Raw genomic sequence first — 23,288 nt, forward strand, 5'->3', positions numbered from 1 at the left:
TAGTGTATGTATATTAAAATTTATTTGGGGAATTATTAGGGAAAAAAAGGTTTCCTGGGGTGAGGGGGTTACTGATAATGGAAAAAGCTTGAAGAACACTGTTATAAGTTCATCTTTTGGTCACATGCACTCCCTTCGCAATGCTAAAATCTGTGGCATTTTCAGTATCTCTAGGACAATACTCCTAGAGTTATAAGGCTCTAAAAACCCATAACAGCATCCAAGAAACTTATGCTTAGAAACTGACACCAAGCTAGGAGAATTAACATTGACCCAATCATAACTAAAAGTACAGTTTTAACATCTATATTAAGAATTACATAGTTGAAGCCAAAGGTTGGCACTTGCAGCTGAGTTCTAAATTTACCACTTAAAATTCAAAATAAAAATCATTTTATAAAGCATTCCCTTTCTTTTACATTATACTCATAAATGATTTACTCATTTACTATTATAATAGGTAAATACTACTGTGTCATTATAAAGGAAAAACCCTGTGATCAAAGATCATAATGTAGTTCTGGAAGACTACACACTCTTTCACTATACACAGTATAATAAAATAGGGCACACTTTGTACGGCAGTAACATGCAATGATTTGGCTGTAGAAATGTCAATGTAGTTTCAGCTACATTATGCTATATAGGTGTTTACAGTTTGAAAGTTTTAAGGATGAAAGGAATTAGTTAATGCTTATATAGTAAAGACATCTGAACACACAACATACAGCACACTATTTGATATTCAAATGGAATTTACAAAAAAAGAATGATTTATAAAACCTAAGTGTAAGGATGGACTTTATTTTTTTTAAAAAGTCTTTTAAGGACTACAAATTACAAAGTAAAAGTAGATCACTACACACAGATATCTAGTCAGTACATTTTGCCTGTGCATAAAACTTTATCATCATTCATTCAACAAATTCACCCCATTCAACAATGTTTTTCAGTTATAATGCTAAGGTTATTATGCCTTTATTTCAAATTATATTACACGTTATTTTCTCAAGGTGAACTTTTAAATACCAAATTCTTAAGAATGGCACCTTCAAGTGGGGTAATTTCCCTTCAGTCTCTAGCGACATTATTTATTTTAGGCTATTTTCTTTTCCCAATTAAAAAATCCTCCAGATAAGCCTTTCCACCTGAAAATGTGGCTACATTTTTTCCTACTTTCCTACATACAGATAGATAGCAACAAGATGAAAATTAAAAGGCAGCTGTTAAAATAAATGGATTAATCATCTAAAAGAAATATTTGGCTCATGGCAATTAAAAATGGCAACTAGGTACGTTTACAGCCGGGTGCTTGAGTCACTACTAAAGGTTGAAAGAACGAAGCCAGTCCAGGACAACCAATGGGAACAGCTATCACTGCCCTCATTCATTACAATAGGAAATGGCGTCCTTAGACCCATTAGAGCATCCTGATCACCCCAACATTTCCAAATTTTGATGGGATTTCCTGTACTCACACTCAAGAAGTCCTTTCCTATCAATCTATGTGTTCTGAATATAAAATGCTTGTGTGGAAATGTCTGTTTCACCTGGAAAGATACAAACTGAACACAAAAGTTCCTCTGCCTCCTTTGTTCTCCAGGACAGTGAGCATACATCTGGGATTCAAAATGCAAGATAATGTCAACACATAGGCAAATGTTCCAAATCCTCAGGATTCATGTTATGAACTCATTATGTAAGATTTTCATTGATGAATAGGGCTCTGGACATAGCAATTATCACACAAATCATTGCCTTTTGAGACTGGATACTTTTACAGTTTAATTTGCAAACAGAACTTTTATAACAAATAATTTTTAACCAAATCATATCTTGAAAACTGTTTATATATAGAAAACCCAGGGATTGAGGAAGGCCTTAAATTACATTATTACAGTAGAAAATACAGGAGGTAGAAGATAACTGAAAAAACTAATGCAACATTAGATTCAAATCTCCTGTAGCTACTTAAAACATGGTTTTAGAAACTAAACCCAACATTTCCAGTAACCATAGAAACAGTTAAAATAAAATTTGCCATGAAAGCCCTTATATCATGCTTGATATAGGGAGGTAGGAAGATGTAAGAGCCAGGACACGTGAGACATGACATTTTATCTACAACCCCATTTGCTGTACTGAGGACGTGGCTCCAAAACTCAGTCACCTTCTTCTGCTTCTGACTCAGATTCTAGAAAAGGGGGAAAATGCAGTCAAGCTTTTATTTCAGGAAACCCAAATTCCCATATCTATGAAACTTTATCATGGGGACTTTTAGATGAAATAGCCATTTATATTTATGTATCTCAAAAATCTCATTTTTGAGAGATATAAGAGCCAAAGGAAGGGTAGGACTCCTTACAACGTGCTCCCTCCAGACATAAAATGGCCTGGATATCCATGACCTCACAGTGCCTGACACTACCTACACAAGACCATCATAAGAGGAGGAAAAGATCATGACATCAAAATAAAAGAGACTGATTATGAGATGGGGAGGGGATATGATGGAGAATGGAATTTCAAAGGGGACGAGGGGGGGGGAGGGTATTACCATGAGATATTTTTTAAAATCATGAAAAATGTTAATAAAAATTTAGAAAAAAAAAATCTCATTTTCCCTAATGATCTTCAGTATCACCACTGAGCCACTAAGGTGGCTATAATGATTGAAGTCTAGTTTTTCCCATCTCGTTTAAGGGTGCTGTAAGTGAAAATCTATACTTTAGCTTTCAAGTGGCAGCAGGATGAAAGAATGCCTGTGCAGCCACTATATAATCAATTTCCATTAGCTGGCAGTGGTGACACCCACCTGTACCTGAGAAGTCAAGATCGAGCTACACTAGAGAGCCATACCTTCTTCAGCATTTTTGAGCCATTCTACGAACTTTTTCATTTGCTCAAGGAAGACACTTTTCCCCTTTGCAACATGTGCATCTTTATACCACTTCAGAATGGGTTCTTCACTCAAGACTTCCGCTATAAAGAACAAGGCACAACAACATTAGGGGAGTTTCCTTATTTATTTTTTAATATTTTATTTCTCTGCAAGTAGAGGGGAGAGAGAACTAGCCTGCCAATTTGTGCATCTGGCTTTATGTGGGTACTGGGGCATGGAACCAAGGTTGATAGGCTTTGCATGCACGTGTCTTGGCAGCTGAGCCATCTCTCCAGCCCTAGGGGAGATAAGACTTTTCTACCTTGGGCAGAATTAGAACCACCTGAGGCCAAATGTCTACTTGACTAACAGTCCTGGAAAGTTAAGCAAAACCTATCTAAAGCTCATTACCAGTACTCAGTAGATGGGACCTGGTCACTGGACCCTTCTATCTGTTCTTCTCAAGTGGCTACATCTGGCTCAAAATATTGTGGGTTTTTTTTGGCAAAAGAATGGTACAACTAAAGACAGTTTAAGGCCAAGGCAATTTCTTCTTAAGCATGTATGACACAAAGATCGGGTGATAGGATTGTTTCCTGCACTGCTTATCTCCTCAGTCATTGTCCATTGGACATAGGTGCAGACTCAAGGCTCAGCTTCATCTCCAACATTGTGGAAAGGGACTGTACATCATGGGGCAGAGCCCTATGCTCTCCTATGCCACCTGGACAGAGCCCAGGGACAGTAACCTCCCGGGATATCCACACTGGATCAAAATGTTTTGAGAATGAGTCTGGCTATGCAGCTCAGGCAAGCCACAAACTCATGATCCTCTTGCTTCAGCTTCCTGATTGTGGAGATTCAGGTTGCAACTAGCACACCTGTACTCAAGACACTTTTTAAAGTCTCACTATGCAATTCAGGCTGACCTCAAACTTGGGATTCTCTTGCTCACCTCAGCAACCCAACTACATTTTACAGTTTTACCAACTTGTTTCTAAGCCAAGCGTGGTGGCACACACCTTTAATCCCAGCACTTGGGAGGCAGAGGTAAGAGGATCGCTATGAGTTCGAGGCTACCATGAGACTACATAGTGAATTCCAGATCAGCCTGAGCCAGAGTGAGACCCTACCTTGGGGAAAAAAATAATAATCTAGAGATTTTTTTTAACTGAATGCTATACTGCTCCCCAAAATTTCACAATGGAGACATTCTTAGCTGTCACACTTGGAGACAGGTATGATCGACATCTACTGAACTGTGAGACCAGCAATGCAGGTACATACTCCAATAATGTACAGGATAGTCACTTGCCAACCTAATGCAAAGTAGAGGAATGCGGGTCAAATGAGTAGGGATTTTTTTTTTTTCTCTGTAGCCTGAGGGTAGCCTTGAACTCATGGCGATCCGATCCTCCTACCTCTGCCTCCCCATGCCCGGCTGAGCAGGGATATTTTTGAATGGCCATAATCATTGGACCAATGCTGGATTAATGTAGTTTTTTTTGTAGGGTCTCACTCTAACCCAGGCTGACCTGGAATTCACTCTGTACTCTCAGACTGACCTCAAACTCTCAGTGATCCTCCTACCTCTACCTCCCAAGCACTGGGATTAAAGGGATGCACCACCATGCCCAGCTTAATGTAGATATGTTAAGTGCACTATCATTAATCGCAGCAAACTGACTGCAGTGGGTTCTCCCAACAAAACTTTGGTCTTTACAAACCACTTTGATCAGGTTTCTGTTTGATAACAAACAGGTAACGGACCAAAAGCTGGACAAGGTGGCACATGCCTGCATTCCCAGAACTAGGCAAGGTAGGGCAGGAGGGACACAGGTTGAGGCTAGTCTAGATATGACCTTGTCTCATAAATAAAAATGAGGGCTGGAGGGATGGCTTAGCGGTTCAGGTGTTTGCCTGCATAACCAAAGGACCCAGATTCAAGTCCCTAAGACCTGTTAGCCAGATGCACAAGGGAGCACATGTATCTGGATTTCATTTGCAGTGGCTGGAGGCCCTGGCACACCCATTGTCTCTCTGTCAAATAAAGAAAGAAAGAAAAGAGTTGCTGGAGAGATGACTTAGTGGTTAAGGGCTTGCCTGTGAAACCAAATGACCCCAGTTCAAGGTTCGATTCCCCAGGACCCATGTAAGCCAGATGCACAAGGTTGTGCGTGGATCTGGAGCTCGTCTGCAGTGGCTGGAGGCCCTGCTGCACCCATTCTCTCTTTGCCTCTATTTGTCTGTTGCTCTCAAATAAATAAATAAAAATAAACAAATTTAAAGCATAAAAGTGAAAGGAAGTGAGCTTCCCACAGGTCAACACCTAGACAGATGAGGATCATATCTGGAAGGAGAGAGGCTGGAGAGACGGCTTAGCTGTTAAGACACTTGCCTACAAAGCCCAAGAACCCTGGTTTGATTCCCTAGAACCTAGGTAAAAGCAAATGCACTAGGGAGCTCATGCACCTGCAGTTTGTGTGTCTATTCTTTTTGTCTGTCTCTGTCTCTGCTTGCAAATAAATAAAAATATTTAAAAACACAGACTATATCTGGGGAAGGGAACAAGGGCATCTAACATGGAGGAGGAAAAATCTGGGACTGTATGATGGAAGTTTGGGAATCTTTTTTGTTTTTCAATGTAGGGTCTCACTCTATCCCAAGCTGATCTGAAATTCACTATGCAGTCTCAGGGTGGCCTTGAACTCACAGCAATCTTCCTACCTCTGCCTCCCAAGTGCTAGGATTAAAGGCATGCAACACCACGCCTGGCTTGTGAAAACATTTTAAATATTTTTTCATGCTTTTAAAATTATTTATTTATTTATTTGATAGGGAAGAGGAGAGAAAGAGAATGGGCATGCCAAGGCCTCTAGTCACTGTAAACAAACTCCAGATGCTTGTGTCACCATGTGCATCTGGACTACTTGGGACCTGGAGAATTGAACCTGGGTTCTCAGGCTTCCACTTTTGGTATCTGGCTTCACACGGATACTAGGGAACTGAACCTGGGGATCAAGCTTTGCAAGTGTGGAAGTTTGAAGAGATGGCTTCGAATATAGTCAGCATTTTATTACAGTTTGTAATTCAGATCTGCAACCACCTGAGTGGAGGTGTTACTGGGCAGATCTTATGGTCCAGCCCTCAAGCTTGGTGCTGGATTTGAAATTCCAATCTAAGGATAGATATGCCAAGTGACTAGTTCAACTTGGAGTTCCTGAACTGTACTGCATCTCATTTTGTCTTCCCTCTGTTTGGTCCTGTTAAGAGTAAACCAACTTCTGCCATTTTGGAACTTCCGCTGGATCTGTAAGCTTCAATGAATCCCTTACTCCGTAAGTGTGTCCGGTCTTGAGGTTCATCTCAGTGACCTAAAGTTGTCTAGTACAGTAAGCAAGCGCTTTTAACTACTGAGTCATCTCTATAGCCCTGAAAGGTTTTGGTTTTCTTTTTTCTTTGGTTTTTCGATGTAGGACAGGGTCTCACTCTAGCCCAGGGTGGCCTCAAAATCATGGTTCTGCCTCCTGAGTGCTGGGATCAAAGGCATGCACCACCACACCAGGCTCTGAAAGATGTTTTGATAGCAATGTACCAACAAGTTTTCAACTTATAGAGGACTTCATTTTGTAACCACAAGTAAAACATTTTAAGAAGCTGAGGTCCAACTACTTTGAATATCCTTGAATATTATAAAATGAAGCATCTACAGAATCCAAGATCTGCATTACCTTTATAAAAAAGCACCACTATTTTCTGGAAGGCTTTCATGAAATGGATGTTGTCATAGCAATACTCCTGAATCTTCAGTAACAGAGTCAGCTCAGACTGACCTTGAGTAGTAAAGGCAGCAAGTAGAGGGCTGTATTGCTGTTAAAAGAAAAGAAAATATAAATTCACTAATTACCATGATTATTCAGTATGAAATTCTTTCAATACAAAATATAACTCACTTTTTACCATCACTGTAAACTGCAATCTGTTTATTAGGAATTAAATAAAAACAGTAAAGCAGAAAAATCTACTACCTACCCAAAACAAGCAATATTTCTTCTAGTATTTTAACTAACTGTCAAACAGTAAGAATATTTGAGTGGAAAAAAGGAGCCCTCCTTTTTTCTAATAATCCCTTCAGAAGCATCAAATCATAGGCCTAAATTGCTTTTAAACATGTTGTTTTAAACCTGTGAGCCAAATAAAACCTAGCCAACCTTTAGTGCTACCATTAATGGCATGCTATATATCTACTTGCTGGTGGGTCATCCCCAGGAACCACAGGATGTGGTAAATCCCTTTAGAAAAAAAGCACAAGGACAGACCACTTACACCACACTTAAAACTGTAACCATGTGCTGGGCGTGGTGGGGCACACCTTTAATCCCAGCACTCGGGAGGTAGGAGGATCACCATGAGTTCGAGGCTACCCTGAGACTACATAGTGAATTCCAGGTCAGCCTGAGCCACAGCGAGACCCTACCTCGAAAAATCTATTAAAAAAAAAAGTGTAATCATGTGTTCAGTCAAAGCACAAGTCTTACCTTCAAGTGCTTAATGGCTTGCTCTGCTACAAGCTCCTCTTTTTTGTTCCATTCCACAGTGCTCATTACACTAGACCAGACTATGCCAATGACAACTGGTTCTGGGATATTGTTTTTCTTCATTTCCTCCTTCACATATAAAATTATCTGCAAATAGTAATTCACTTAAACAAAAGCCAGTTTTAACACACATATTTCACTCATCAAATTTAGACATGTAACAAAGACATTAAAAAATGCTTTGCAGGGCTGGAGAGATGGCTTAGTGGTTAAGCGCTTGCCTGTGAGGCCTAAGGACCCCGGTTCGAGGCTCGGTTCCCCAGGTCCCACGTTAGCCAGATGCACAAGGGGGCGCACGCGTCTGGAGTTTGTTTGCAGAGGCTGGAAGCCCTGGTGCGCCCATTCTCTCTGTCTCCCTCTATCTGTCTTTCTCTCTGTGTCTGTCGCTCTCAAATAAATAAATAAATTTAAAAAAAAATGCTTTGCAAAACAGAACAAAAAAGTACCATATATAAACAGAAAACCTTTGGATCTGGGAAGGGAGGTGAGTGTCAATCTCATTCTACATAGGCCAACTGCTCAGGAGATGAGAAGGAAAGATATTCTGGTCTATCCACTGTACTGCTCTGAAAATCACCAAAAATTATCAGCTGGGTGTGGTAGTGCACACCTTTAACCCCAGCACTCAGGAGGCAGAGATAAGAGGATTGTTGTGAGTTTGAGGCCACCCTGAGACTACATAGTGAATTCCAGGTCAGCCTGGGCTAGAACAAGACCCTACTTCAAAAAACCAAAAAAGAGCCGGGCGTGGTGGCGCACGCCTTTAATCCCAGCACTCGGGAGGCAGAGGTAGGAGGATCGCCATGAGTTCAAGGCCACCCTGAGACTCCATAGTGAATTCCAGGTCAGTCTGGGCCAGAGTGAGACCCTACCTCGAAAAACCAAAAAAAAAAAAAAAAAAAAAAAAAAAAAAAAAAACCCAAAAAGGTTATCATTTTTGGGTATCATTAAAACATTCAATAAGAATATGAAAACAGGCCGGGCATGGTGGCGCACACCTTTAATCTCAGCACTCAGGAAGCAGAGGTACAAGGATTGCCATGAGTTTGATGCGACCCTGAGACTTCGTAATGAATTCCAGGTCAGCCTGGGCTAGAGTGAGACCTTACCTCGAAAAACAAACAAACAACAAAAAAAAGACAAAAGCCAAAAAATAATATGAAAACAGCTGGGTGTGGTGGCATATGCCTTTAATCCAACCCAGCACTCTGAAGGCAGAGGTATGATTACTGAGTTCCAGGCCATCCTGAGATTACATAGCGAGTTCCAGGTTAGCCTGAGCTAGGGTGAAACCCTGCTTCAAAACAACAAAATTATGTGAAAACAGGGCTGGCAAGATGGCTTAGTAGTTAAGGAGCCTGCCTACAAAGACTAAGGACTCGGGTTCGATTCCCCAGGACCCACGTAAGCCAGATGCACAAGGTGGCACATGCGTCTGGAGTTCGTTTACAGTGGCTGAAGCCCCTGGTGCACCCATTCTCTCTTGCAAATAAATATTTTAAAAGATATACATGAAAACAGCTTAAGAATTTATAATATATAAAAATTCAGACTTACTCTGCAGAAATGTATTACTCAAATGCATAAAAATTTCTACCAGGGCTGGAGAGATGGCTTAGCGGTTAAGCGCTTGCCTGTGAAGCCTAAGGACCCCGGTTCGAGGCTCGGTTCCCCAGGTCCCACGTTAGCCAGATGCACAAGGGGGCGCACGCGTCTGGAGTTCGTTTGCAGAGGCTGGAAGCCCTGGCGCGCCCATTCTCTCTCTCTCCCTCTATCTGTCTTTCTCTCTGTGTCTGTCGCTCTCAAATAAATAAATAAAAAATTTAAAAAAAAAAATAAAAAAAAAAAATAAAAAAAAAAAATTTCTACCAGATTCTTAGCCATAAAAGGATGGTTTTTACCAATAACACCAATAAGGAGGGCCCTCAAGGAAATGGGGACATTTGGAGAGGTGATGAGACTATAACCTATGTAAAAATAAATAAAACTAATCTTAAAAAGTAAAGATGGCTTTAACAAAACAGCTTACATCCTTAAATGGATCACCACGTGACATCTGTTCTTGAAGTTCTTTCTGGAGCTCCTTCCGTGCTCCTATGGTCTGCTGATTCCGCACATACTCTGAAAGTTCTTTCAAGCCTGCCTCTGTGAAATACTTAGTGAAGTGTTCAACGCTTTGCTTATTGGCAGGAAAAAGTTCCTGAAAGGAGAATTTAATGCCGAGTGGTCTTTAAATCATGTAAAATACTCTCTCTTCAGATTTAAGAGAAATTTCCCTCATTATATTCATTTTAAAGCTTGGCAGGAATGGGACACAAAGTTACAAACCATCAGTCTGTTATCCATGCTGACTTTCCGAAGACTTGCAGCTACTGCATTGATGTCTTTTTCATTTATCCATGATTTGAAGAGCTTTACAGCAAAAGCTGCTGAAACTCCTATGAAAAAGACAAAAAGAGCTTACCTAACAAAATTATGTTTTGGAATCTCTTCCTAATTAAACTCTCAACTTTCCTTTGCCACTGTTTACAATGCACCAAGTTCCCTGTGCAATCACTTGCTATAAGTTCTTGGCTCCGTTAGTATTTGCTAGTATGTACATCAAAGGTGACAGTTCCTACTGTAACCAGAGCTATTCTGAGAATTAAAGGGACCTTATCTTAGAAACTGCAAGAATTTTAAAAAGCTGCACAAGAATAAGTGAAGCCACAATAGGGACTGATTACCCATTGAAGCCTGTCATCTTTCCTAATGTTAGCTTCTGTATGATGGAAATTCCTGGGTTTCCCAGTTGGCATAACTAAACTAACATAAAACTTCTAATTAAATTTTGCACAATCACATTTTGTCTAAATCCTGCATATTTGTACTCTAAAGACAAACACTGAAGTTGGATTACAAAATATGCATTAGATGTCTACTGAAATAGATTGACGTTTTTGGGCATCTGACTTTACAAGAGTTCTGGGGGGACTGAATCCCAGCCGTGAGGCCTTGCAAGCAAGCGCCTTAACTGCTCAGCCTTCATTTCTAGCACCTGGAATGACATTTTAAAAATCTACTTAACAGGTCTTACTATGTAGCTCTTTCTAGCTTCAAACTCACAATCCTACCTCACCCTCTCAACCACCAGGATTACTGGCATGCATTGTTATGCTTGGCTTGGAACACACTTACTACAAAGCCACACCCATAAACACTGGAACTTGGAAAACACATACATTCTCCAAAGTCGTATCTATGAACACTAAAGCATTCCCTTTATTATCAGCTCAACATTCACACTCTCTCTACCCCATCCTTGGCCAGCCTGCAATCCTTTACTTTAGTGAAGTTCCTTACCTTCTTTCACCAAATTCTCATTATAAAGGCTATTTAGAATGGATGCATTCAGAGTTCCGTTAGCCAAAAGAACCCCAGTAAGCATAGCCAGTTTGTTCCTCTCTGACTCCGAAAAACCCTTTAAGAAGAGCAGCAACTGTAAAAGTAAACAGTTAAGGGGTATAAGTGATAGTAAAATTCACTATTCTGGTTCAAAGATGGACTCTGGGGCCTAAGCATTTTAACACTAACAGACTAACTTGGGCAAGTACTAACCTCTACCTCAGTTTAATCATATGTAAAGTGTGAACAATAAACTTGTTTTATAGGGTTTTTATGATTATTAAAACCTAACATAATTACAACAGATCCTGATAATAATGTTAATACTATCAGACTTGTTTATCTATATATGAAATAGCTAACATTAGAAATGACATACAAATAAGCCTAATTTCTCATTCAAGTTTTAGGTTCTGATCACTCATCCTCCATTTTCTGAACAATCTCCACTTAGATGTCTAATTCTACCATTTGTTTGAACACTGCATTAAGAAATAGCAGCTAGGATAGATGACTGGACTTCTGTGTGAGTAGGAAGATATCTCAGTAGCTGAGGCCTGTAAGCTAGAAAGGGGATATAAAGGGAACAGAAAGAGAGGGAGGGGGGACTTAGTAGGATGGTACTGTATATAAGTAAGTAGAACAGATAAATGGGGGTGAAAAGGCCTAAGTGAGGTCAGGAGAAGAGACTGAGTAAAGGAGAGGTGGAGGGAGGGCTAATTAGAATCTAAGAGGATATAAATAAATCATATGGAAACCTACTGTTTTGGACAATGGAGCACTCAGGAGCCATAGACTCCTAGAAAAATTTTCAGTGCCAGGGATGGGATACCTTCCAGTGAGTTGTTGGCCAGGTAGGACCCTGATGCCCCCACCCCCAAACAGTACAGGCTACTGCTAAGGCCCTTGGTTTCCCACCAGGAATACATGGTAAGAGCCTATTGCTGAAGACTCCACATACTTGGGCTGCAAGGCCACTGAGAAATCCTGCTGGAACTGAGCTGATAACCTCCTCCATGTAGACCAGCTGACAGAAAGCTGGAAGAAGCCATTCCGCATGCAGTTCAATGGGAGAGAGAGAAATCACCAGTGAAGATACCCAACAGTGGACACTGCAAGCCTTATATTTTGCCAGCCAGGCCAAATGAGCCAACGGATCAATAGTGGCACGTCTGTCATGGTGGAAACCAACTGTCCTCTAATTGGACTGGAGGCCCGCTCCATGGGAGGGAATATATCCCTGATACTGAAAACTTACAAAAGGGGTAGTCATGAGCCCTAGGGGTATAACATTTGCTGCTGTCTGGCTAAATCAAACTGCCCGATAAGCACTTCTCTTAATGTTCATACCCATATATTAATGCTACTCTCACATTTAGTAAAGAACCTTCTCTATTCAGATGGCAGTGACCTTGGAATGACTCAGAAGACATCATGGTGCTGGGAAGAAGTGACAGAGGAGTACTCAGCACTGCAATATCTCTATCACACCTTCCAAGGCTTGGGGGTCCATTGTGGAAGAGGTGGCGGAAAGAATATAAGAGCCAAAGGAAGGGTAGGACTCCTTACAACGTGCTCCCTCCAGACATAAAATGGTATGGATATCCATGACCTCACAGTGCCTGACACTACCTACACAAGACCATCATAAGAGGAGGAGATCATGACATCAAAATAAAAGAGATTGAATGGAAAATGATAATAAAAATTTTAAAAAAAGATTTGAATTTTATGTATGATGCAAGTCATTAAAGAATGTTGAACAGAAAAAAAAATTTTTAAAAAAGAGATTGAGAGGGGGAGGGGATATAATGGGGAGTGGAGGGCATTACCATGGGATATTGTTTACAGTCATGGAAGTTGTTAATAATAAATAATTTTAAAAAACAAAACAAGCAGAAAAAAAAGAAATGAAATAGCAGCTAGGGGTTGAAGAGATGGCTCAGTGGTTAAAGACACTTGTTTGCAAAGCCTGACATCTGGGTTCAATTCCCCAGAACTCACATAAAGCCAGACACACAAAGTGGCATATGTGTCTGTAGTTCATTTGCAATGGAAGAAGGTCTTGGTGCATCCATTCTCTATCTGCCTCTGTCTCTCTCTCAAATAAATACATAAAAATACTGGGAGGCAGGAGGGGGAAGAAGATAGCAGCTAGCCACGTATGGTGGCTCACAGCTTTAATCTCACAACTCAGAAGGCTGAGATAGAACTGTTGTGAGTTTGAGGCCAATCTGAAACTATAGAATGAGTTCCTGGTCAGCCTGGGCTAGAGTGAGACCCTACCTCAGGAGAAAAAAAAAAACACAGTTATAAATGTATTAACAAACTAACTGGTATACCCCAAAACTTTGTCAGTGGAAATTTACCTAATAATCTAAAATCAAATAAAACCTGTAACTGAGTTGGATTATTCCCTTTTTGAACCGTTAATTTTTTCCCCTGGCACTAGAGATTGAGACTTGGGCCTCAAGTATGCTAAGCACATGCTCTACTACTGAGTTATACACCCCCCCCATGCTCCTCATACCTTTTTGACTTCATCTTCAAACCCTTTCTCCAGGTATTTGTAGCGCCTGATTAACTTGTTAAAAACCTGTGAAGATATCAAAGTCACTTCTAGTACAGGAAAAAAAAAATTGTACTGGATCTAAGTTACATGCTTTAAACAACTGGAAAGCATTTAATTACTCAACATTACCACCTCTAATTTTTGTGTGTGTGTGGCTTTTCAAGGTAGGGTGTACTGGAATTTTCAAGGTAGGGTGATCTGGAATTCACTACATAGTATCAGGGCGGCCTCGAACTCATGGCAATCCTTTTACCTCTGCCTCCCAAGTGCTGGGATTAAAGGTGTGCACCACCACACCAGCTTAGATATCAATATGTCCTCTGTTGCTCTTCCATATTACATCTTTAAGACAGAATCACTAAGTCAAGCACAGGGGCACATGCTTTTCCCTTTCTTCAATTCCAGCACTTGGGAGGCTGAGGGCTAGAGACACTGAGTTCCTGGATAGCTTGTGCTATAGTGAGACCCTGACTCAAAATATAAGACAGAAAAACAAAAAAAGTCTACTGGCCTGCAAAGCCTAATGATCCAGGTTCAATTCCCCAGTACCCACATAAAGCAAGATCCAAAGCCAGGTGTGGTGGCACACACCTTTAATCCCAGCACTTGGGAGGCAGAGTTAGGCAGATTGCTGAGTTCGAGGCCACCCTGAGACTACATAGTTAATTCCAGGTCAGCTTGGAGTGAGACCCTACCTTGAAAACCAAAATTGAAAGGTGGGGGGTTGGGGGGGTAGACACAGCCTGCAAAGCCTTATGACAAAGGTTCAATTCCTCAATACCCACACAAAGCCAGATGCACATGCAATGCATGCATCTGGAGTTCTTTGCAGTGGTTGGAGACCATGGCATGCCCATTCTCTTATCTGGCTCTCTTCTATCTCTGCTTGCAAAAATACAAATAAAAAATAAAGAAAAAGACAGTAACTGACCTGGAGCTGCCATTTTCAGTCAGACTGGCTGTTGGCCTCAGGACTAGGATTACAGACATGGGGGCTACAACCCAGCTTTTTAAGAAGGTGCTAGGGAACAATCTCAGGTGGACTCAGGTCGTCATCCTGTGTTCACACCTGCTTAGCCATTTCCCTAGCTTCATTTAAACTTTTTAAGCCGTCAGCCTATATATAGCCCAGGTTGACCTCAACTTCTTGATCTTTCTGCCTCAGGCTGCCTGAGTGTGCTGGGAAGGAGAAATGACCCACAACATCCAACTTAATTGTCTTTTTTTTGGAGGGGGGGTGCATGTTAAGACAAAGTTTCATTGTAGCTCAGGCTAGCCCTGATCTTTGTAGTTGATGTGAACTCTTAATCCTCTTGCTTGCACCTTCCAAGTGGTGGGCTTACAGGCATGTGCCACCACACTCTGCACACTGTCTTTCTTAAAAAGAACAATTCCAAGCCAGGTATGGTGGCACACGCCTTTAATCTAAGCACTCAGGAGGCAGAAGTAAGATGATCACCACCCTAAGACTACATAGTGAATTCCAGGTCAGCCTGAGCAAGAGTGAGACCCTAAAAGAACAATTCCAGGGCCAGAGAGATGGCTTAACGGTTAAGGGATTTGCCTGCAAAGCCAAAGGACCCAGATTTGATTCCCCAGTACCCACGTGAGCCAGATGCACAAGATGTCGCATGCATTTGGAGTTTGTTTGCAGTGCCTCTCTCTCAATAAATACATACTTTTTAAAATTCTTTTTAAACATAATTGAAGTTCTTTTTTTTCCCCTGAGGTTGAGTTTCATTCTAGTCCAGGCTGATGTGGAATTCACTATGTAATCTCAGCGTGGCCTTGAACTCACCAACGATCCTCTACCTCTGCCTCCCAAATGCTTAACATAATTGAAGTTCTTAATCCATCATGTTACACAAAGAACCAGACCTCCAAAACTTACAATCAACTCTCCACCTGACCCCTTGGAAAAGCACAGCATCACTAAAACAATGCATTACCCAGACAAATGGTAGCTAATCGAAACTAAGTTTCCCTTACCTGAGCAAATGCTTGCATGGTCTCTAAGTCTTCTTGTGCTGCAAACACGCAGACATCTGTGCGCATCATGTCATCTGCCAGTGTACCACCTGGGGCTAAGGGGCATTTTGCAAAAGTTTTTAGTGACCTTCATTTTCAATGAGTGATCATTTCAAGCTTACTTTTTCTAATAAGGATTTTCAATATAAAATAAAAGGGTGGTATTCTAAAAAAGTAGTTAACCCAAAGGCTGTACAGTGAAGTGGGAAAATTTAGGCAGGTGTGGTGGGGCACCACCTTCAATCCCAGCACTAAGGAGTGTGGTGCATTTGAGGTCAGCCTGTGCTAGAGTGAGACCCTACCTCAAAAAAAAAAAAAAAAAGTGGGAAAATTTTAAATAGCAAACAACTTAGCATTACAAAAATTTCAATCAATTACCCATCCAACAGAGCCAACCATTGAGTGCAGATATTCACAGCTGGTTTTGAGTATATGTAACTTTCTAAAAACAGAAACACTTCAAACTTCCAAAAAGTCCACACTATTACACACCTCTGTGTATAATTTCTCCTTTTTCTTAACAGTTTTTAGAAATTTTTATTTATTTATTTATTTGAGAAAGACAGAATAGGTGCACCAGGGCCTCTAGCTGCTGCAAACCAACTCTAGACACATGTGCCACCTTGTGCATCTGGCTTACATGGGTGCTAGGGAATCAAACCTGGGTCCTTTAGCTTTGTAGGCAAGTGCCTTAACCACTAAGCCATCCCTCCAGCCCATCTTTTTATCTTTTTAAAGTGTCATAACCTGCAGCTCAAACTAGCCTGGAACTTACCATCCACCTGCCTTGGCCTCCCAAGTGCTGAGATTACAGTGTGTACTATCATACTTAGCTTAAAAGCACGTTGTTTATACTTTAATAAAACAAATGAAGGTTGGAGGAAATAACTCAGTGATTAAAAGCACTTGTTTGCATAGCCTGTTGGCCTGTGTTCAAATCCCCAGTACCCACATATCTCCAGATTGAAAAAAAAAAAAAAAAAGCACATGTGTCTGGTATTCATTGGTAGCAGCAAGAGACCTTTGCCTCCCTACACACACAAAACACCCACAAAAAGAAAAGAACATTGGAGAAGGCAGGCTAAGCAGGAAGAATTTCTAACTCAAGAGCATAGTAAGAACCTGTATAATAAAAGAGGTAAGCACGTGACTTCAGTGGGGTTATAGACCAAGTAACAGTGTGTTAACATTACTGAAAGTGGGTAAAACTATTGAAATTGAGCAAATGCTCATTACATCATTCTCTTTCAAGTATTTTGGAAAAGTTCTTGCCTGAAATGATGACCCATTCCTATAGTTCTATCAATTGGGAGGCAGAGGTATAATACTTATGCTAATTACAAACTTTAAAAATAAAAAAGGTTTGCTACATTTAAAGCCACAAAACTCAGATACTTACCCAGCATTCCACCAGCCACCAGAATGTCAAAGAGTGTTTCTGCATAGCGGCGGTAGTCAAGTTTTGCTCCAGAAGCATCAAGAAACTTAGCTACTGCTTCCAAATCAGTACCAGTTTCAGTTAAGCCTTGAATAATACAGTCTTGAAACTGAGTAGGGTCAAACCTCTCTTTTTCATCTGGAAGGGGGGACAAAGCATTTAATTTTAAGAGGTTTATCAAAGTACAACGCTGACTACTAAACAAGCTAGCTAATTTCCGTGTTACTTATTTCAATAGCCAGAAAGAGGCAAACACAAACCAGGGCATCCAAGGTTTGAAAATGAGCAAACCTGACAGGAAACTAAACATGCATCCTGTGCTAGTACCCCTCCACAAATCCAAGGCAAGATGGCCTAGTCATGAGAACTGTGTGGCTATTCCACCTTTGTAAGCACATCTCCTAAGTAAGCTAAATATACTGTTTCCTGTTCCACAGCCCCAAGGCATTTTCTACTGCCAATGCTCTAATCAATGACCTTTTCAAATTTATACTATAGGTAAATTTTATTCCTCTGAAACTTCCCCCAAACACTCAAGCTCTTCCTTCTTTCCCTATCCCCAACCCACTTTTGTTTGAGACAGGGTGTCAGATAATCCAAGGCAGACTTGAATTTGATATATAACTCAGAATCATCCTTAGCTTCTGATTCTCCTGCCTGGACCTCTCAAGTGCTGGCATTTCAGGCACACATATAATACATTTGTGTGGTGCTAGAAGCTAAACCCAAGGCCTCCTGCATTCTAGACAAACTATGTCCTCAGACCCATTGTTTTTCTGAGACATTCTAGCCTAGCTTAACTGGGAACTCACACTCAGGATTCTTTATAGTCTCAGGGTGGCCTCGAACTGAGGGCAATCCTCCTACCTGTCTCCCAAGTGCTGGGATTAAAGACATGCTCCACCATGCCTGGCTAACTGATTGTTTTCAAGGTAGGGTCTCGCTGTAGCCCAGGCTGACCTCAATTCACTATGTAGTCACCAGATGGAGAGATGGCTTAGAGGTTAAGTCCTCAGGCTGGCTGTTTTTTTGTTTTGTTTTTCAAGGCAGGGTTTCACTTCAGCTCAGGCTGACCTGGAATTCACTCTGTAGTCTCAGGGTGGCCTCAAACTCACAGCTAGTCTACCTTGACTACACCCAGTTTTTTCCTTTTTATAAGACAGGGTCTCACTCTGGTCCAGGCTATCCTGAAACTCACTCTGCAGTATACTGCTTTGTTAAAATCTTGGTAAAGTATTTCACAAGATGAGACTTCTGTTTCCATTATTCAGAAAGGAAACTGCCATCATAAAAATTATATAACCAGCTGGGTGTGGTGGCACGCACCTTTAATCCCAGCACTTGGGAGGCTGAAGTAGGAGGGTCGTCATGAGTTCAAGATCACCCTGAGACTACATAGTGAATTCCAAGTCAGCCTGGGTTAGAGTGAGATCCTACCTTGAAAAACCAAAAAAGACAAAAAAAGAAACTATATAACCAAGAAACCACTGGCTAGTAATAGTTCAGAGCATGGGTTCTGGAGTCAACCTGCCCAACTAGAATTGAGAACTCCACTATGTCTCGGGCATTTGAACATCCAGAATCACTCTCCAGGCCCACATTCTACCACAAAATGATAAGACTAGCAGTTTCATAAAGTGACTGAACATGAAATCCAAAGTAGAAAGCACTTAGGTAGGCCAACCCTCCGCTCCAAAGTGCACCCCCAGTCCTTTGACACATTTTTAATTGGACAATATAAGTTAGATAATGTCTGAATTTTCTCACACCACTTAGGAGATAGATTATTCTGCTGAGGATTTTCCTGATTGCCAATATAACTCCTGTCTCAGAAACTCCATTTCAGGCAGTATGGCTTTTTGCCCTTCTAGGACCCTAATCAACAGCCAGGAAGCTATGATTTGGGGGCCTGGGGCAGACAGGCTCTTGCTGCGTGGCCCAGGGTGACCCCAAACTCATGGTGATCCTGCCTCAACCTTCCAAAGTGCTGGAATCGTAGATGTGCGCCACTTTACCAGGCATAAATATCTTTATCTGGAATTAAGGAAATGACATGTCTCCCTGATGCTAATACTGGTTATTTTACTGTCTTCACCCAGATATGTATGACATGAGGAATCTGCAATCCTTCATCATCAAAATGCTTTTGTTGGGTTGGAGAGATGGCTTAGCGGTTAAACGCTTGCCTGTGAAGCCTAAGGACCCCGGTTCGAGGCTCGGTTCCCCAGGTCCCACGTTAGCCAGATGCACAAGAGGGTGCACGTGTCTGGAGTTTGTTTGCAGAGGCTGGAAGACCTGGCGCGCCCATTCTCTCTCCTTCTCTCTGTGTCTGTCGCTCTCAAATAAATAAATAAATAAAAACAAAAAAATTAAAAAAAAAATGCTTTTGTTGCCAGGTATGGCATGGCGGTACCTGTGACTACTTATCAAATATCAAACTGCTGGTCAGCCCAGGATAGAGACAGACCTTAACTCAAACAAACAAACAAACAAACCACTTTTGTGTACAGTTTCTAGTCCTTAGGAAATTACTAGTTAAATCTATCTGAACCCACAAAATTAGAATCAAATTATACTTTGGTTTCACCACCATTACAGGGGGGCAGACTATGATTACAGCTTAAAGGATCCCTTATCTAACATGATCTCAAAGTATCTACGAAGGCAAAAACAAACAAATGAAGTCCTACAGTTGCCCTAGTTCTCCAAAGCTGGTGCTTTTTTTTTTTTTTTTTTCCTTTGGTTTTTTAAGGCAGGGTCTTACTTTAGCATAGGCTGACCTGGAATTCACTAGGTAGTCTCATGGTAGCCTCAAACTCACACAATCCTCCTACCTCTGCTGGGATTAAAGGCATGTACTACCATGCCCAGCTCAAAGCTTCTTATAAAATCAGGTAACTTGTACTTTCAAGGAATATTTAAACATTTAAAAGTGTTTTTTTGGGCCAGTCATGGTGGCACACACCTTTAATTCCAGCACTTGGGAGGCAGAGGTAGGAGGATAGCCATGAGTTTGAAGTCACCCTGAGACTACCTAGTGAATTTCAGGTCAGTCTGAGCTAGAGTGAAACCCTACCTCGAAAAAAGTGGTTTTTTGGGGGGGGGAGGGGGACCGGAGAGATGGCTTAGTGGTTAAGGCATTTGCCTGCAAAGCCAAAGGACCCATGTAAGCCAGATGTACAAGGTGGCGCACACATCTGCAGTTTTTTTGCAGTGGCTGAAGGCCCTGGCGTGCCCATTTCCTTTCTATAATATATATCTGCTTCTTTCTCTCTCTGAAATAATTTTTTTTTAAAAAGTGTTTTGGGGGGGGCTGAAGAGATAGCTCAGCAATTTAAGGCACTTGCTTGCAAAGCCTGATGACCTAGGTTCAAATCCCCAATACCCATGTAAAGTCAGATGTACAAAATGGTACATGTTTCTGGAGTTTGCAGTAGCAGGAGGTCCTGGGGAGCCTATTCGTATTCTTTCTTTCGTAAATACATGTCAATAATTTTTTTTAAAGTTTTAAGAAGTTGGGTGTGAGGATGCACATCTTTAATCCTAACACTTGGGAGTTGGGAGGCTGAGGTAGGAGGATCACTATGAGTTTGAGGACACCCTGAGACTACATAATGAATTCCAAGTCAGCCCAGGATAGAAGAAGACCCTATCTAGGAAAAAAAAAAAAAGTTTTGGGAAAATATGAAACATAACACAGCTTTAGTTTTGTACTACTACCAGTGCCTTGCATTCAATTTACTATTTGGTCAACCACCCACTAATACCAAAAGTAGCTGAAATTAATACTTTTCCTATTAAGCCTTTTATTTTTATTTATTTATTTATTTATTTATTTTTGGTTTTTCAAGGTAGGGTCTCACTCTGGTCCAGGCTGACCTGGAATTAACTCTAGTCTCAGGGTGGCCTCGAACTCATGGCAATCCTCCTACCTCTGCCTCCCGAGTGCTGGGATTAAAGGCGTGCGCCACCACGCCCGGCTAGGCCTTTTATTTTTAAAATAGGGCTGGACAGGTGTGTTAGCAGTTAAGGCGTTTACCTGCAACGTCTAGGGATCCAGATTCAATTCCCTCTTCTCTCTTTATCTTATTTATTTGAGAGAAAGCAGCAGATAGAGTGAAAGAGAACGGCTGCACCAGGCCTATAGCCACTGAAAACTCTAGACACAGGCACCACTTTGTACATCTGGCTTTATATGGGTACTGGGGAATTGAATCCTGGTCCTTAAGACTTTGCAGTCAAATGCCTTATCTCTCTAGCTCTCCTGTTAAATCTTTAACAAGGACTTCACCACAAAGGACATTACAGGAATGGAGATGTTGCTCAGTGGTTACAACATTTGCTTAGCATGCATATGCCAAGCCCTAGGTTCAATCCCCAATATAAAAATAAAAAACATTCAGCCATCACCCATGCCTGTAAATCCCAAGATTTGGGAGGCTGAGCTGGAGACCAGATTGAGCTACTCAGGAGAGGGAAAAAGAATAATACAATGTGAATCCTATTCTGTAATTGATTTTCAGGGGTTAAAATCTGATTTTTCAGTCAAGGTAGGAGGAGCACTGTAAGCCAGCCTGAGACCACACTGTAAATTTCTTGGTCAGCATGGGCTAGAGCGAGACCCTATCTCAAAAAACACAACACAGCGGGCCTGGTGGAGCACGCCTTTAATGCCAAGCATTCAGGCAGAAGTAGGAGGATCACTGTGAGTTTGAGGCCACTCTGAGACTACATAGTAAATTCCAGGTCAGCCTGGGCTAGAGTGAGACCCTATGTCGAAAAACAACAACAAAACAAAACAAAAACCCTGAATTTTCGGACACAAGTTCTCCAGGGCCAGGAGCATGTCAGGTACCAATGTCCTTTCACAGCTCTCCAAATTCTCAGTGAAACTACTCAACACATCATGAGTTTTTTCTTTCTTTTAATGAATTGACCTCTTTGCTCTAGCAATTTATTTCTTAAGCCAGCAGCTAGTTAAAACGTAGTTCTTACTTTTCGAAAACTACTAAAAAACTAAAGGTCTGGGAAAGCAGTAGAGAAATGGTAGTTAACTAGAAATTCAAGTTCCTTCTCAGTGACTTTTCTACGTTCTAGCAATATGCGGCTGACTCTAAGAGGAACCAGTCTGCAAAAGATGTCTGGAAGCTTAAGGACATATTAAATATAAAAATGTACCTCTTTTTCTGGTTTTAAAACGCTGGCCTGATAGCGTTGGTTTTTGCTGCTTTTGATTATTCATAAAAGACACCCTAGGAAAAGAGAAATACAGCCTTAAAACGTTCTGTACCGTAACATTCACTTTCAAAGCAAACCTTGGTCTAAAGCCCATGCAAATGAGATGGAGCACACTTTCAGCTTGGGAACAGGGCTGGTGCAAGCAAGTTTCTCTCCCTACAAGAAACCAAGGAGCCGCTGGGAACTAGACCTTGCTTAACACGACTTTCAGTGGGTCAGTGAATGGTGGCAAACCACCCCATCACCAACAGAGCCAAGCGCTCATTCTCTTTAAATTCACCTACTGCCTTCCACTGTTTCTAAGGCAGCCCCGCAGTCAGATGTCCGAATCCTCTATGTCAACCCTTCCACATGTCAGAGGGGCTGAATCCCCCCTCCTTCTGGGTATCGGCACCCCCCCCACACACAACTCTCGAGTCGTGTCTGCAACTGCAGCGGCTTGCACCATTCCACCCCGCTGCCCCCCCCCTCAACACGGACGACCCAGGCCTCCGGCCCGGGCGCGTGTCTCGGGATCCCCCGGTCTCCCTCCACTGACCCGGTCGCCTGCGGTGGTGGCCGCCGCGCCGAGCGGACCCCAGGCGCCGAGGCGCTGCGCACCGGGGCCCCGGCCCCGCCGTCCATCCGCCCTCCCGCCCTCTCCCGCGAAAGCCGCGGCGGAGGAGGCGGCCGCAGCGGCGGTGCTGGTGGCGGCGGCTCCCCGGCCCCGCCCGTCCGCACCCCCCACCCCCCGACGCGTACATCACCCAACAGAGGCCGCGGCGGCTTTGTTACCCAGGACCCCCGGGAGGGAGGGAGGAAAGGAGGGGAGGGCAGGCCGCGCCCCGCCGGCTCTCGCCCTCCCGACCTGCCCGCCCGCCCGCCTGCCCGGCGGCTCCGGGCCTCAAATCCAGGCCCCGGTCTCATGCGGCGGGCGGACCTCCGCCCGGACACCACACGCCGGCCGCCTCCTCGGGCCGGGGCCTGCGGCACCGACTCCGCGTCTCACCGAATTTAAGGCGAAGAGGAAAGAGCCAGAAATCCCCGAGGTGGCGGCAACTGCAGCGCTGTCTCCTCTGCGACCGGAACTAACGCGAGCAGCAGCAGCAGCCGAACCAGCAGCAGCAGCAGCAGCAGGAGGAGGAGGGAAGAGGAGCCGCCCCCGCCCCG

The 23,288-nt window shown here is 42.4% G+C and overlaps 1 protein-coding gene and 1 pseudogene across 2 annotated transcripts; both read right to left on the minus strand.

The window, feature by feature from the left end:
* Bzw1 (basic leucine zipper and W2 domains 1) lies at positions 1–23,288 on the minus strand. Of its 2 annotated transcripts, XM_045147434.1 has the most exons (12): positions 23,128–23,288; positions 22,080–22,153; positions 16,863–17,039; positions 15,425–15,519; positions 13,394–13,459; positions 10,822–10,957; positions 9,808–9,917; positions 9,509–9,679; positions 7,420–7,566; positions 6,613–6,751; positions 2,860–2,982; positions 1–2,194 (listed from the first exon to the last, which is right to left on the minus strand). In XM_045147434.1, the coding sequence occupies exons 2-12, from the start codon at positions 22,141–22,143 to the stop codon at positions 2,163–2,165; spliced, it is 1,260 nt and encodes a 419-aa protein (XP_045003369.1). In that variant the 5' UTR covers positions 22,144–22,153; positions 23,128–23,288; the 3' UTR covers positions 1–2,162. The 2 variants fall into 2 exon arrangements, with proteins under 2 accessions (XP_045003369.1, XP_045003370.1); XM_045147435.1 differs by lacking the exons at positions 22,080–22,153; positions 23,128–23,288 and having other exon boundaries at positions 15,514–15,519; positions 16,863–16,940.
* Positions 3,469–3,651, minus strand: LOC123460489 (annotated as a pseudogene).

Source organism: Jaculus jaculus, chromosome 4 (genome assembly GCF_020740685.1).
Source record: "Jaculus jaculus isolate mJacJac1 chromosome 4, mJacJac1.mat.Y.cur, whole genome shotgun sequence".
In the NCBI taxonomy this organism is placed as follows: domain Eukaryota; kingdom Metazoa; phylum Chordata; class Mammalia; order Rodentia; family Dipodidae; genus Jaculus; species Jaculus jaculus.

What these genes read in the sequence shown, in the direction of transcription:
- Bzw1 (XM_045147434.1), bottom strand. Translation starts at nt 22,143, where the DNA reads ATGAATAATCAAAAGCAGCAAAAACCAACGCTATCAGGCCAGCGTTTT. An exon ending in TTTTAAAACCAGAAAAAGAG is followed by an intron (nt 17,040 to 22,079) that starts GTACATTTTTAT and finishes CCCCCCTTCCAG; the next exon opens with ATGAAAAAGAGAGGTTTGAC. An exon ending in TGAGAATTTGGTGAAAGAAG is followed by an intron (nt 9,918 to 10,821) that starts GTAAGGAACTTC and finishes TCTTTTTCATAG; the next exon opens with GAGTTTCAGCAGCTTTTGCT.